Source organism: Oxyura jamaicensis, chromosome 19 (genome assembly GCF_011077185.1).
Source record: "Oxyura jamaicensis isolate SHBP4307 breed ruddy duck chromosome 19, BPBGC_Ojam_1.0, whole genome shotgun sequence".
Classification (NCBI taxonomy): Eukaryota; Metazoa; Chordata; class Aves; order Anseriformes; family Anatidae; genus Oxyura; species Oxyura jamaicensis.
Genome location: NC_048911.1, coordinates 2,958,545 through 2,974,772, shown reverse-complemented (window position 1 = coordinate 2,974,772; position 16,228 = coordinate 2,958,545). Strand labels below are relative to the sequence as shown.

The 16,228-nt window shown below is 41.0% G+C and overlaps 1 protein-coding gene across 2 annotated transcripts in view; it reads left to right on the top strand.

The window, feature by feature from the left end:
* GTF2I (general transcription factor IIi) overlaps positions 1-16,228 on the top strand; it is a 77,048-nt gene that overhangs the window by 57,570 nt on the left and 3,250 nt on the right. For both annotated transcript variants that reach the window (XM_035343109.1, XM_035343108.1), the window contains exons 22-32: positions 206-289; positions 755-850; positions 1,651-1,716; positions 2,507-2,690; positions 3,292-3,344; positions 5,345-5,455; positions 6,209-6,292; positions 7,104-7,287; positions 8,373-8,401; positions 11,241-11,279; positions 14,386-14,461. In XM_035343109.1, coding sequence (XP_035199000.1) covers positions 206-289; positions 755-850; positions 1,651-1,716; positions 2,507-2,690; positions 3,292-3,344; positions 5,345-5,455; positions 6,209-6,292; positions 7,104-7,287; positions 8,373-8,401; positions 11,241-11,279; positions 14,386-14,444 — 989 coding nt within the window. In that variant the 3' untranslated portion in view covers positions 14,445-14,461. The remainder of the gene's footprint in view (positions 1-205; positions 290-754; positions 851-1,650; positions 1,717-2,506; positions 2,691-3,291; positions 3,345-5,344; positions 5,456-6,208; positions 6,293-7,103; positions 7,288-8,372; positions 8,402-11,240; positions 11,280-14,385; positions 14,462-16,228) is intronic.

The following is a 16,228-nucleotide window of genomic DNA, read 5'->3' as shown; positions in this document are numbered from 1 at the left end:
CTGCCTGGTTCAGAAGTACTAAACCTGCTTTTTAAGGGTGTGAGCTTCACTATATTGTTCAGATTTTAGAATGTAGGCTGTACGTAGGACAGACACAGGTTATTCAATCTGTTAGAATTTTCAGAATACAGCGAGGTTTTTTGTTAGCTTTGCAAGCTATGCATTGCAGAACGTGCATTACAGCTTTTACTATATTACTTTCTAGCAATGAGTCCAAAGAGTTCAAAAAGATCACGGAGTCCTGCAAGCAATTCAAAGGTCCCAGAGATAGAAGTTACTGTTGATGAAGGTATGGAAGAAATATTAAATACTCTTATCTTTTTCTATTCTTCGAATGTTTTATTCTATTCTTTTATGTTTTCACACCCTATAATTAACTTCTATGTGTACCTCATGTGGCAAACAGTTTCATTTCAGGGCTGCAGATACATTTCAATATGGAAACAGTTTTATCTTTCATTTCTGAATAATACAGGATTCTGTGCGGATGACGGTTATATAAAATGTTCAAGTTTGACAGCTTGCTTGGGCCTTTTATTCCAAGCAGAGATGTGGGAAATGATATAGTCCTGAGCAGAGAAATGATAGATGTGAGCAATTGTATAGAGTGCTTAATTACAATCCTTGAAGAAGTTATAAAAGATTTTTTTTTTATTCAGAAGTTAAGCTTTCTCTAGTAATCAAGTTTGATTTGTTGTTTTTTTGTGTGTGTGATGGCTTACTTCTGATCTCTGTATGTAATGTCTTTTTACAGGTCTCAATAAACCACAAGCAACAGATGCTCGAACTAATTCTCAAACCAATGGGTCCAATATGAGTTTCAAGCCACGAGGAAGAGAATTTTCTTTTGGTAAATATTGTGGGAATTAGCATGCATACGTTCTATTAATGTTGGCATTGAAAGTTCTGGTGATTTCACATCAGGGATATTTTGAATTCATTCTCTATTCTAAAGGTTAAAAAATGACTGAACTACTTATTTTCATGTACATTCAGTTCTCAGTCATCTAGAATAATATGTATCAGAGAGATCCTCGTTAATGTTTGAAGAATGCTGTACAAATGCATCATGGATCCATTAAAATCATATTAACCTACGTTCAGAATCAAACCCTCCAGACTTTTGCTGCTCTGTTCTTTCACAGTACTGCAGACTTGGATTTGTTGTCCAGTGCAGAGTACCATGAGGGTGTTTAAACTGAGCTGAGATCTTACATTGTGCATAAGCTTAATAAGTCCTCCACGAACCTCAAATATTGAACCTCACTGTGCAGAGAGAGAAACATGAGGAGTGTGTAGGAGCTAGGATGGATCTGAACAAACCTTAGTGAGCCATGCTCTGTCAGAGCTGATTTTGCAAGATCAGCTTTAGACCTCTCCGGGGTTGCCAGTTCTGGAAAATCAGTAAAGGCCAGACAGGACTGGAAGTGACATTGAGAAGGGCACATGTCTTAGGGTTATTTCACTGAATGTATGAAGAGTTTTCTGCCACTATTTTGGGTGTTGGTTGAGATGAGTAATTTTTTGCCTTGTAAATTTTGATCACTCTGGGATTAATTTCAATCGTAATGACATTACTTTATAAAGAGGCTTCAAGGACTGATTCACTGTGTGAGTGTTGACTTAATTGTTCCCATTTCCTTCTGACAGAGGCATGGAATGCTAAAATTACTGACCTAAAGCAAAAAGTTGAAAATCTTTTCAATGAAAAATGTGGTAAGTTTATTAATTCGTTTTTACTGAGATGTCTTTCTTATGCACATACAGTTAGGCATATGACAAATAAGTTCACTTATTTCTTCCAAAGTTCCTACAATCCTTGCATACTTTAGTCAGTTTTTCTCATTTCAGATCATTCTCATGCAGGTTAATTGCAGTGCTGTGTCTCATTTCCACTAGTTATTTTATTTGGGTTTGGAAATGGAGAAGTTGTGGTTTGTATGCTGCTTCTTTAATGACCCAGAGGCACAGTGATTCGACATCCTGACGCATCTTTTTGAGCATTCTTCACCCTGATTATGAATGGGAATTTGTATGACTTCAGCCTCTGTGTGACTTGATATGTTATGGGCGGTATCTGGAGAGGTGTGTGCCCCATCATATCCCAGTGTATCTTTTAGTGCGAGTCGTTTGGAATCTGAAGTCATTAATCTTACCAGTGCAGTTCTTGGCAAGACAGAGGCAGAATATATCACCTGTAACAAAGTGGGGAGTACAAAGGATAGTCTCATATTCAGGCCAAGCCAGTGGCATAAGCTGTCTACAAATGCCAATATTTTTAACTGCTAATTGTGATCTGATCTACTGCAAGAGAATGAGTTATGTTTGCGACTGTTTTTCTTCTTGCCTACTTATAGCTGTCACCAAAAAAATCAATGCCTGCTTCTTCCACCTAATCTAGTATGTACGTGCCAACTATTATATGCTATTTGTACCTGAGGTGTTTTCCACTCTATAAACACATCAGTTGTCTAGCTGGCAGATTTCTGTCTCTGTTGCATTTCAGGGGAAGCGCTGGGGCTGAGTGAACCAGTGAAGGTGCCGTTTGCGTTATTTGAATCCTTCCCAGAGGTCTTCTATGTGGAAGGCCTACCAGAGGGAGTGCCATTCCGACGACCATCTACTTTTGGAATTCCAAGACTAGAGAAGATCCTCAGAAACAAATCTAAGATAAAATTCATTATTAAAAAGTAAGACTCCTGCATCTCTTTGATAATCTATTCTTTTAGAAAGGAATTGTAGACTGAAAAATAAACTTATGATGCCAAGTTACTGAATTACTCTCACCAGTCTCAAATACACACTGGAATATTTGTAGTAAATGAGCAAATATTCAGAAAGCTCTTGTGGAGGTGGAGTGAGTTATAGTCAGCTCTTTTTGTTCTGACTCAACCTGTTTAGGGAGCAAGTCCAGATTTCTTAACCCATTTCAGTGCTCACATCACTGTTTTAGTTCCTGTTGACTTATGACTTAGCCAGAGCTAAATTTTTTCAGCAGTATGCTAAGGGCTGAGAAGTGGAGATTCATACTGGGTGTTATAAGAATTGATTTTTCTTACCTGGGATAGTTTTAGATATCCATGTGCCCATGTAGGATCACGCAGGGGAAGTTCTGGAGCCTCTCAGCTATTGCATTCCCGTCTGTCTGTTTGACCTAGAGAAATACAGCGTTTATGATATCGGTTAGTTCATGTCTTTAAAAAATGAATATTAGAAAATGGCCTTTTCTTTAATGCTGATGAAAAGAATGTAATTTTATTGTTGCACATGAAATCTTCAATCTATTTGCAGGCCTGAGATGTTTGAGGCGGCAGTTAAGGAAAGTTCTGCTAAAAGTCCCCAGAGTGAGTTTCACATCTGCTTAATGTCCTAGATAACAGTCTCTTTCAAGGGTTGAATACAAATCAAGAATGCTGCTTGGTGTTAATGAATTCCTGAAAGATTCGTACTGTAATGTGGTTGGTTGGATTTGAACTTGCAAGGAAAGTGTTATCCAAGCTGAATTTGAGGCAAAGCCTAAAGTAGTGTGCCACTGGTCCATACCCACAGTAGATCTCTTTATCTCCCTCCACCCCCATTTCCAAACTATTGTATTACTTGTTTTTACATAGTTCACTAATTCTTGCATTATTTCATCTTCTGGCATGTCTTTTTCTGGTTTTCTGAGCAGCTTTTGTAATTGAACACCTTAAAAGCATCCAATACATACCTTATGTTATATAAAGCATGTTACAGCACTTTCTCTTCAGCAAAAGAATGTGGTATGTCAAAAACCTTGGCTTCTGGATTGCCCTGATGAGATGGGAAAAGCACTTAGAAGCTACCCTTTGAATATAGCTTTAGCAAAAGAGTATTAAAACTTCCTGTGATATCCACAAGAAAATTATCACGCCTAATCTGTGCTTTATTGCCTTTCATCAAAAAGTAACAGGTGATGTGCAATTCACAGAATTAGTTCAGGTCTAGAGATAAATTAATTGCTCCTGATACGTAAGTCATTCCAAATGAGAAGTTGTGGTTTTACTCAGCTGGGCAGCCAAGCTCCACCACAACCTCTCTCTCACCTCCCATCCTCAAAGGGAAAGAGGAAGAAAATATGATGCAAAGGGCTCAAGGCTTGAGATGAGGACAGGGAGATCACTCAACAATTATAGTCATGGGCAAAACAGACTCAGCACAGGGAGATTAATGCTGTTTATTACCTATTATCAGCAAGCTAGAGCAGTGAGAAACTAAAAACAAACCAAAACCACCTTCCCCCCATCCACCCTTTTCTACCTCCTCTCCCTGGAGTGGTGCAGGGGAACAAGGAATGGGGGCTGCGGTCAGGATGCTTCACTTTGTCTCCACCGCTCCTTCATGGTCCCTCTCTGCCCATGCTCCCAACGGGGTCCCTCCCACAGGATGCCCCTTCCTGACCTGATCCTGCAGGGGCTGCCCACAGGCAGCAGCTCTTCAAGAACAGCTCCCACACGGCTCCGTACCCAGGGTCCATCCATCAGGAGCAAACTGCTCCAGCACGGGTGCCCCACGGGCACCTCCTGCTGCACTCACCTTGGGGGCTGCAGGGCTGGGTCTCACTCCTCTCCCTCCCAGCTGTTGTTGCACAGCAGTTCCCCCCCCCCCCCCCCTTCCTTAAATCTGCTCTCACAGAAGTGCAAACATCACTTCTCGGCTTGGCTCTGGCCAGCAGCGGGTCCCTTTGGAGCCGTCTGAAACTGGCCCTTATCTGACAAGGGGCAGCTGCTGGGCTCTGCTCAGAGACCGCCCCTGCAGCCCCCTGCTACCAAAACCTTGCCACTTAAACCCAATACAGAAGTGTTCCACAGATGATGTGCATGAATAGCCAGTAAGAAATTGTCAGAGTTATTGAGCTAGTCAAATAGAAATAGTCAAAAGAAATTGTCAGACTATTGAGCTAGTCAAACTGTACTAGTTTGTGCCACTGGACAGTGTGGCTCACAAATACAACTGCAAGAGATCTATGTTGTGAATGCATGGATCAGTAGGTGTTACTGAATTAACTGCACGTACTGCAATGTTTCTGTTAATACAAATAACAAAATACATGTTCCACGTAGTCTTGTAGTCTTTTTTTTTTTTCTTAATAGTCTTTTATAAAACCCAGTAGGTACAGATTAACAATTTTTAATGTAGCCCTTTCTCCTCTTGGGTTTGTGATTGGAAAGACAGAGTAGTGTGCATCTTCAGTAAGCATGTCTCATTGGAAGATTGCCTCATTTTGGAAATGAGATTGGATCTGCTTTGAAAACTTTGCAAATATCTGTTATTTTGCAGTATTTGCTTTATATATGACATTGAAGATTTTGGGCTCTACTTTCAGGAAAAAATAATTCATCTAATATAGCCAATACAGCAAGCTCCACAACGAATACAGTGGTAAACACAGCTGCAGGTGTTGAAGATCTCAACATCATTCAAGTAACTATACCAGGTGTGTATACTGTCTCGTTTCACATCATACTTCTTGTGCTTACACTCTTCATGATATTTGTTTCATCTGATGAAGTTTTTCTACAGTCTAGCTGCTTCACAGTGACACAAGTACAGTCTACAAAGACCATAATTTAGTATTCTGTTTCAACTGAGATGTTAAATGTTTTCTAACTTTTATGAATATCTATTCAGTGACATCTTTAGAATATTCTTGGTCCAGCCCCTAGCCAAGAAGAATCCTCATTTTTCCCTTTTTATCTCATGTAATAAATTAAACACTGATTTGCAATTTCCTTGGCAACTTCAAGAGGTCCAAACTTGAAGTAAATTGAATAACCATACAGACTGAACTGGTTTGTCTCGAACAACACTGATGACGGCTTTCTCAGGCATATACTGCATTCATTAGAAATGAATAATGTTGCATGCTATGGCCATCTATCAAATCTGACTTCACTTTTAACTTTCCCTCACCATCATATGCAATGTAAGAAAACAAAACTCAATTTTTGTTAGATTAGGTTTACAAAATCATCTCTGGATAATAAATCTAATGTTTGTCATGTAAATATGTAGAAGTTTCTTGTGTATTTCTTAACCATCCATTTTTGCATATTTGTACAATTTTGTGGTAGTGCTAAAACTGAGAACAAGACAGGGACTTTTGGAAGCACTTGGATATGCCTGCTTTGAGTAAACATGCTCAAAAAAATCTGCTTAATTCTAATGCTTTTCTAACAATTTCTTTCAGATGATGAAAGTGAGCGCCTTTCAAAAGTAGAAAAGGCCAGACAATTGAGAGAGCAAGTAAACGATCTGTTTAGCCGGAAATTTGGTAATTGCTTCTTAGTCCCCGTTTTTACATAGGTGTGAACAAATGCTCAGGGGGAGGCTACTGAATCATCACTTACAGTGGATGATATATATTATCATTAAAATGAAGAAATTTGAGAATTGTATATGAAAGTTGTGCTCTGACCTCAAAAAGAATCTATTATAAGGGAAGTGGGTTGCTTGGTGTTTTGAACAAAAAATCCCAAGAGCATAGGTAACTTTGTTCCCCCCACATCCTGTTTCTTTCTGTGTAAACATGGATGAAATAGTTATTTTGCTTGCAAACCATGATTCCTGTTAGGGCTTCATGGTCCCGAGCTATTAATACTTGAAACTCGAGTAATTTTTAAAATGCAACTTACCCTCTTGCTCTATATAGTTTTCTTTATTTTTTTTCTGTGTGTTTGCACTGTACAATAATGACCTGAGCTTCTTTATCTGAAAATCTTTTGCTAGTGCTGTGTTGAATTGCCTTTTGTGGGCATTGCAGGAAATCAGTGTTTTTTGTCACGTAGTTACTTTCTTAGATAGCCTGTTCTATACCTTTTTTAGGAAAGAAAGAGAATCTGAGTTCTTTATATGGTGAGCTGTCAGACTTGGAGTTTAAATAATCTTGTAGTAATGTTCATGAGTGTAATCCAAAACATCTGTATCTGACACTGTGATGATTTAATAGTCAAGTGGATTTTCAGTTTCAGATCCAATAGAAAGCTTGAGTTTGCATTTAGTTTCTTAGTCATGTGTGTTTTCTCTTCCTTCAATGTAATCATAAATGTATAAGCTTGAAAATAAGCATGACCTCTCTCACTTAGGTGAAGCCATTGGTATGAGTTTTCCTGTGAAAGTCCCATACAGGAAAATCACCATCAACCCTGGCTGTGTGGTGGTGGATGGGATGCCTCCTGGCGTGGCGTTTAAAGCTCCCAGTTATCTGGAAATCAGCTCGATGAGGAAGATTTTGGAATCATCGGAGTTTATCAAGTTTACTGTCATTCGGTACGTGGTTGTCACTGATGAGATTGTACAGACCTTGTGAGGCCAGCCCCGTAGCTTTAATAAATTGAAAGAGTAGAATTTGCAGTGCATCTGTAAATAGTGGAAGATGTGGCTCTTTGGGATAAGAACAGAAATCTGGTCAATAAGAACAGAAATCTGGTAAGAAATCTGGTCAAATGAAGCCCAGATGTTCATTGCAGTAGGACAAAGGGCATATTATCACTACTGCGTATTAAAGCAAGCTCTCTTCTGAGATGCAATCTATTCCTACGATATAATGGAGTCCTAAAGTGCTGCGGGCCTTGCTGCCCCATTTGTAAGATCAAGCTCCGAGACAGTTTCCTGGTCTGAAATTTGTTGCCTCTTGACAGTAAATAGTATGTTTGTGGTAGGATTACTATTTTTGAAGTATTTTGGTTGTACTGATTCCTCAGTTAAGGTAAGCTTTTTCATAAATATTTTTTCCTATAAAATGACTTCATCTACATTTTAAAAATACAGTATTACACAATCACAGTATAAGTGAATTTTAATTTATATGTATATTCACATAGACACGTACATGTGTACGCAAAGTATATTTGTATGTGTGAAGCAGAACAGATGAAATGTGGAAATCATACTAAGAAGGGGTTTAGGAACTAAAACCAAAAAGATATTAATTTTTGTCATTTCTCAAATCATTGTCTGCTTCACAAGAAACAGAAACCTTCAGTTTCTTTAGAGAGAGATTTCTTAAATTTTACTAAGGAGTCTGAATTCTTGACCCTTCACCAAGAAGAGTTCTGAATTGAAAGGACTCTTGCTAGATATGTTCTGTTTAATTGAGCTCTGATGAAGATATGATTTCCCTGTTGATTAGTCATGACTGGGGGAAGGATTTCGATTTTTTTGTGTATGTTGTTTCTCAAAATGCTAGTGAACAAACCACTGTGTGCAAGAGATGTTCCTCCTGTTTTGTTCTACTTTCTGTTAGAAAGTGTGATCTCTGTTACCAAATTGCTGGGTGAGGAAGTCTTGAGAGAGAGACCCCATGCAGTATGTTTTAGAATCAGCATGTTTTGTGTTCTTTTGTCTTTTTACAGACCATTTCCAGGACTTGTGATCAACAACCGTAAGTAATTATGTGACACTGATAGCAAATGTATTTTTGTAACTTACCAAGATCAGCTTTCTACATTTTGGCTTTGTGGCAGGAGGCCCCATCATGGTTAAGTTCTACGTACAGCTCTCTTGTCTCTGTCATTCAAATTAAAATTCCTGGCTAAAAATGCATGTGCAATTAACATGAGAGCAGCGTGATGAATTTACAGAACAGTGTAAGATTGGCGTTAACTGTGATACGAAAATGCAAGGTACTGATTTTGTATTTTTCAGCTGCAGAGTCCCCAAAGAGATTTAGGACTCTGACTGTGCAACAGACTTAGATGGGAGTGTCTACATTTTAGGTTCGGATCCATCACAAGTTACTACAGGAGAACTTTCCAACAGCTGCAGAACCATGTTCCAGTGAAAAATGCTACATTCTGCTGAAGTTGTAACAGCTTAGAGAGGCAGTGTAATTACCAGAAGTGCAGTTTGACAGTGATGCTTGAATCTTACTTGAAAAATAAGTCTTAGTGTTTTCAGTTCTCTATAATAGTTGTCACCTTGTTTTTTACCATCTTGTTTAAGAGAAAAAACAAACAGCAAAACACTGTCATAACTAGTATCCCTTGTGTCATGTTTTTTCTGAGCCAGTGTCAGATTAGAAATTCAGAGGCCAGGTAACTGTCATCAGTTTGGCCTTACCCAGACTGAGCCGTACCAAGCCAGTACTCCCTCATTTGCACCCAGCCACTAGGGTGCTGAGGTCTGCGAGTGGCAAGGACAAAGTGTTCTCAGGAAGATGTTAGAGTTAGTAACTCACATTGGCCTGTCCACCAGTCCTAGGTACACCTTTGGTAGGAAAGAGATCATTTTGTATGAGGGAACTTTCCAGGCAGATAAATGAGTAACAGCATTCCCAGGGAATTCACTTAGAAATGAAAGAATCCATTTAACTGTTCTCTGCAAAGCTTGTAGCATGCGATGGGATTGACACTAGCAAGTTAGCTGAGTAAGAACAACATAGATACCATATTCCATCACTGGAAGCTGGTTACTGAACGTGTGATTTTAATGCAGTATCGATGTCCATTAATTATGATCAAAATGAACTGATATTGATGGGTATCGAGGTGAATTATTGGAAGCCTCTGAGCCTACTGCAGGTGTGATACATTATTCTCGCTCTGAAGAACACGTGAGAACTTAGGAAGAAATTTTTGGTGCTTGCAGATAGGGAATACTTTTTCTGTAACAAAAAATACCGAACTGCAGCTTGATTACAGTGAGCGTTTAGTAACCTGTTCATACAACAAATTTTAGGATTTGCAGATAGAAGAGGTAAAATTGCCCTTGTGTTACATGTGGGACCATTTTTGTTGTAAAGTTAAACAGTGATCATGTCTAATCTTAGAGCTGATGGAAAAAGCTGAAGCAGAAGCACCAGCAGCAGCAGCAGCAGCACCCGTACTGCCAGGTGATGCAGTGTGCCACATGTCCTTGCAGAAGGGGTAGGGCATGCAGCTCGAGATCTTACTTGCAGATGGTATTAGTAGTTATGTCCTGGGTACACACTGCTTATGATGAGCCAGTTTATTTTGACAGATGGTCTGCAATGGTGACATTTATAGCTATTAAATATTAATAAATCGATAGAGCCATTGCTTCCTTCAAGCCCTGTCATTGGCATGTTCCTTAATTTGATTTTTGCACATAATGAGTGAGCTGAAAAGCAGGATCAATAGGGGCAATATATAAAGCCAGTTCAGTATCTATTTATCGATTTATGCATAACTCAAAGTGCGTGGCTGCGCCAGATTGTGTTCAGCCAAGTTAACATACAAGAACCTAGAGCAGAAGTCCTGATGGAATTTCTGTCCCCTGCACACAGCACTGAACCCCTGCTAGCCTGTGTCCAGACTGCACTCACATCAGCTCCTCCAGTCTGAACGGAGAACTTAGTGTTATGCTCCAAGTTGCTGACGTGATCACACAGCTTCCTTTTGACACGGTGTAGTTTGTCAGAAAGGTTCACAGACCTTCTAAAAATGTGCCTATCAAGTTGTCTGTAGTGCAGGCAAGATTTTTGCAGTTGACTGGCCAGACTATTGCTCAAGGAAACTGACAAACTGAGAGAAAACATTCCATAAACAGCTCAGCAGTAAGGGGCACTTCTGTGGTGGGCAGACAAGAACCTGCTGCCTCCTCTGCTTGCAGCTGGAAGTGGTGGGAGGAAGAAAAACAGAGAAAAGGGAGAAAAAAATATACTTCAGTGAAGTTGCTGTAGTGTGTCTGTCCTTCACTCACCCTCACTGTGAAAAGGGTTATACACCTTCCCAACACCTATCCATCTATAACCCATCAACACAGACCACAGAAAAATCATTCTGGAGGGAAGACGTACTTTTTGCCCTGTAGTCTGCAGCTTCCCGCCCTCTGCCGAAATAAACACGCTCACCACTGAGAACAGTATTAAGCAGAAGTAGTGACATCTGTTTGAAATCCAGGTTTATATTTAAGTGGTTTGAATTAAGTCGATCCAAACCTGGTATATTCTGTGCAAGTGCAGGTTATGTTCAGCTAGGACTCAGTGATACGGCTGCTACAGTAACCCACCCTCTAAAGAGAAAGTGTTAATTAGTGTAATGTAATAAATGTTTGGGCATTTCTTATGTTTTGTTATAGTCTATAGGAAGTTGCAGACTGTTACCTGAGACAAAGATAATTTAGTTTGATTAGAAGAGAAAAAAACGAGGCTTTTTTTTCCAGAGTAAACTTAATTTCCCTAATTTTTGCTGAGGTATTTTTCTGTTTCATATTGTTGAAACTGTATGCGTATTCATTAGACTATATTTTTTTCATTTAAGAGCCAGCTGAACCAAGCCAAATAGAAGTATCTGTAGGAGGTGAGTGTCTTCAGTTACTATCAACAAATGTTTTTAAGTAATTTTGAAAGAAGCTGCATCTTTTTTCTTTTCTTTTTTTAAAAAAGAAGGTAAGTCAATCAAAACAACAAAAAAGGCATTTATTGGTTCCCAGGATGTTTTTTCATCTGTATTAATATCATGCTGCATCGTGTGAAAGATAGTCTGCAGCAAAAGTTATTATTCAAATAATTTTACAAAAGAGTTTTATGAATTGTTGTTCTGGGCTGGTGAGTCACAGCTATATATAGGCTTTGAACGATTGCTCATATCCTGAGCAATGCATCTAGTTACTCTACGCGGTCCTTTTCACAATTTATGCAAGTGAGTGATTGCCATCATCAGGAAATTTGAACAGCATACGGGGCTGCATATACTTGTACGGGTTTGCTGGGGGAAGGAGATTTTTGTTGTTCCTCCAGAACTTCAGCTGTGAGAAGTGTCAAACTTCCCTGTTGTACAAGAACAGACTCCAGGTGTAATTTCTGGACGCTGACCTCTGTGAGACCAAGGAGGCTGTAGGGCTTCTAGCCCCCTCACGCTTTTGCATATGGTCTTGGAGCATTACGAGTATGGAACTGACTTGAGACTTTGGATGCTGGTGTCTGTTGTGAGTGGTCCCTTAAACGCTGCCGCTGCTGGCCCCGGCTTTCCGCATGATCATAGGCGGCTGCCCCAAAGTGAGTGTCAGAAATGATGGGAAAGTGCTGTGACAGCTGAAGGACGGCTGCCTGGGTGCCAGGCAGTGCTGAGAGGGGCTCTCTGACGTAGGAGCAGCAGAGCCTGCAGCACTGGGAGGGAGCCGGCTGCACATCGGCACTTGTCTTAAAGCGCTTGAGTTTAATCACTAATCCTGCTGAGATTCCCCAAAACAGACAGCGGCAAACCTCAGCACTTCTGGCCTTCTGTACCTTTCCAGTCTCCATTGCCTCAGTTTCCCTGGCAATGTCACTGGTAATGTCACTGAACTCAGAGACTACCCAACGTACAGGTTCAGAGGAGGCCACGAAGATGATCAAAGGGCTGGAGAACCTCTCTGTGGAGACAGGCTGGGGGAGTTGGGGCTGTTCAGCCTCGAGAAGAGAAGGCTCCTGGGGAGACCTCACAGCGGCCTTCCCGTACCTAAAGGGGGCTGTAGGAAAGCTGGGGAGGGGTGCAGTGATAGGACAAGGAGGAATGGCTTAAAACTAAAAAAAAAAAAAAAAAAAGTAGGTTTAGATGCAAGGAGGAAATCTTTCACTCAGAGGGTGGTGAGGCACTGGCACAGGTTGCCCAGAGAAGCTGTGGATGCCCCATCCCTGGAGGCGCTCAAGGCCAGGCTGGATGGGGCTTTGGGCACCTGGTGTGGTGGGAGGTGTCCTGCCCATGGCAGGGGTTGGCATTAGATGGTCTTGAAGGTCCCTTCCAACCCAAACCATTCTGTGATTCTGCCATGCTCAGCCAAAACTGGATTACAAGCTCAGTTACAGGTACACCAAGCGCTGTGAGGAGGAGTCCAGATGAATCCTTTTGTAACCAGCAAGAGGAAAAAAATCTGTGAAGAAGAAGAGAAGCATGAGAGCTGTAGAAGAGCTGAGCTGCGGACTTTAAGCTCACAGATACTGAACGCTGAAACACCAAATGTCTTTATGATGCCAAAGCTATGTAGGATCGCTGAAATTCTTAGGTGGAGTGAAGCAGTTGGTTCTGAATGCCCCTCGTGGGGGAAGTCCAGCCATGGACCTTTCAGGAGATTGTTCAGAAGAAATAGAGAAACATGGTTTTGAATTTGCCATCCAAAACTGCATTCAGATCCAGTTACCGGAGAAATGATCTTGAGACAAGGCTGAAGAACACACAATCGCTTCAGAACCAGGCTGGGAGGTGATCAAGTGGTGACCCAGCCTAGCTTTGCTGTGATGAATCACCCTAGCCCCAAACCTTGCAAACAGCTTCAGTGAAAAATGAATTTCCTTCCAACATCGTTGTCTCTGTTTATGAAAAGAACAAAATCAGACTCCGGGTCATATAGGCAGTGCTATAGACACACAATTTCTTTGATTTGCCTTCAAGCATCCCTGTGAACAAGAAAAGCAAAGATTGTGTAATGAAGTCTCCTGGAATTGAAAAAAAAATCTATATGAAAAGATGACGAATGCTTTACCCAACAAGATCAAATTTCTTTTTTTTTTTTTTTTAAAAAAAACATCTAATAATGCCTTCCTGTGTAATACACTGAGGAAGAAAAATTAGATGAGATCTAAATTTCTTTAGGATAAGACTGAAATAGAATAATGTCTGTACGCAGCTGGGAGGAGCAGCAGTTTTATAGATGGGAACAAAAATGGTCAGTGCTGCGAAACCAAGTCTGTGCGATGAATGTCAGTTGGGTAACCGTCACAGAAAGCATGGCTTGAGCTCAAGTATGCTCAGGTGTTGTTAGCTTTTAGACAGCATTTTAAAAGACGTGAAGCGGTCGTGCCCTAACACTTCGGGTAGAGGAGGCCATCCACGAGGCTGTCTCTGAAGCCGTGGGCCGCAGACTTACCTGTGAGCACCGGGAACGCTTCACCCAGCGTCCGCAAGGTGGGCTGAGGAAAGAATGGTGCTGGGGATGGAGGGAGCAGGACTGAAGAGTAGGGTTCAGACCAAAACAGTGATATATCGGACATATTTCCACTGATTGTGTGGTTTCTTTTTGGATCAAGTTATAGAGTCACAGAATCATTAAGGTTGGAAAAGACCTCCAGGATCCTCTGGTCCAACTATCCCCCCTACTGCCAATGTCACCCACTAAAAAAAAAGAGAGTTCCTTTCTTACCAAGGTTTTGAGCTACATAAAAAGCATTTTGAAGTTTCATACGCTTCTAACACCAATTTTTGTGCCTTAAAAAATGGAGTACTCTTAAGGTCTCAGGCTGCTTTACCTTCAAGTGGGTATGCTAATTTCCACCAAATCAGATTATTGTGAATACATCGTTATTTGCAGTTAATAGTTTCAAAGGATAGATGCATGCTTTTCATATTTTTGTCATTTTTTACTTACTAACTAAAATAATTACAACAAAATTGGCTGAGGTTTTTTCATTCATTACTGCTTTTTCAACAGATGTTACAGAAACAGAGGAAAGTTCTCAAATAAAGCAAGAACCAGACCCAACGTGGTAGACCTCATCAATACTACGGTAATTTAGTGTTTTGTGAAGGCAGTGTTTGTCAAGGAATAAACACTTGTCAAGGAATAATACTTTTGTAATTTGGAGTGAGAAGAAGCAAGCTAAGATAGAGGGCTGAATGCCAGGTGCCAGTCCTTTACTTGACCTGAAGTATTTTGTCTCAGTTTTCATCTATAAAATGTAGGGCATTTTCAGAACACAATGTAAAGCAGGCTGCGCTCAAATCTGTGTGGCAGCCATTCCTAGGAAATGTGGGCTGGAACAGCCTATAAATAAAAATGGTGATGGTAATTACATACCTCAGAGGCAGAGTAAATGAAAGCTTAGGGAATTAGTGTTTACGAAGAGCTCTGACATGGTTGTGTGAAAGAGCATTATTATTCTTGGTAAAGTCTATGTATTTCCAAATTGTAATGGGGCAGGAAGGCTCTCCGCTGTGATTGCAATATTGTCTAAGCTCGAGACACTTGCTAAAACGTTAGCCACGATGACAAACCAACTAACGTGAGAAGTTTTGCTTCTTTTCTGTAAACTTTATGAAAAGCTTACTTTAACTCACAGAGCAGAAATGTCTGAATCTTTTTTTTTTTTTTAACCTATTTTTTAATTTCGCTTACTCCTAAAATGACATTTTGGTGGAGGTGGAGAGCAGTGCTAGCAATGTTGTTATGTCACCAAGTGTAAAGGGGCCACACACGTGTGAGTTTGTATGCTTCACTCAAAGAAAAAGGCAATTTTAAGCCATCGTGGATCTTTGCTACTTTTTCCAATTTCAATTTTTTGGTACCAAATGCGATCCTCATTTTGTAATTTTTGATACTTCGGTAATTGGATTGGATAGACATAAAACGGGATGTATTTATGTGGTATGCTCAAGCTGCAATCTGTCTGGTTTTAGTAAGAAAAAGACATTTTATTCATTACAGAGAAGAAAATTCTGTGTACTACTCCAGCTCTGAGGGCACAGACAGGCGATCAGCAAAACCAAGCCCTGGCTTTCACCATTAATTTCTGCTGGCCTGAGCAGATGAGGCTGGTAATGCATTTGCCAGCTCGCATGAAGCAGTGGCTGGGGCAGCCTGTGGATTTCACTCCTGGCTCCATCTGGCTTTCAGGAGACAATGACAGCCAAGGCCACGGCCCTCTGTCAGTGCAGCGCAAACGGACTGATGGAGGCAGGGATGGTCCCTGTAGGATGCTGGCTATCTGCTCTCAGTGCTTCTAGCATTTCTAGTGCTCAGGGGAAGGTCGTGCACACAGGGACGTCCCCGCTGATGGGTTTCAGCATGGAGAAAGCAGCTTTGTTCCCTCTGGTGCTCTAGATGTGGTGAATGTTAAGATTTGACTGTACAAAGCCAGGGCCAACCTAAACTGTCACTAGCTGTAGTCCTTAGGGAGGGAGGCTGGGCTGTGTGACTTCCAGGGTCGCCTGCAACCAGCATTTCTGTGCTTCTGTAGGGTCTGCTCCGTCCCTGTGTGGCAGCGGCCTTGGACAGCCTGGCTCCAGAGTTACGAGGTCCTTGTCTCCTTTGTAAAGGAGCTTCAAAGCCAGCTGCAGGAGCGGTCTTGGCTGCCTGATGTTTGACCATGGACTCGTGCTCTTCTTTGCCCTTGGTAGTTTCCGTAGCATTTTGGCCTGGGCACTTAATACTTGGTGCTGCAGGATGTGCAGCCCAGGACAAGCTTCATTCCTAAACAAGGGCAGTGCTTTTGGCAGGAGCAGGCGGGCCATTTATTGAAGGGAAGATATCATGGCTTGTAAAGTTTGAGGGAAGA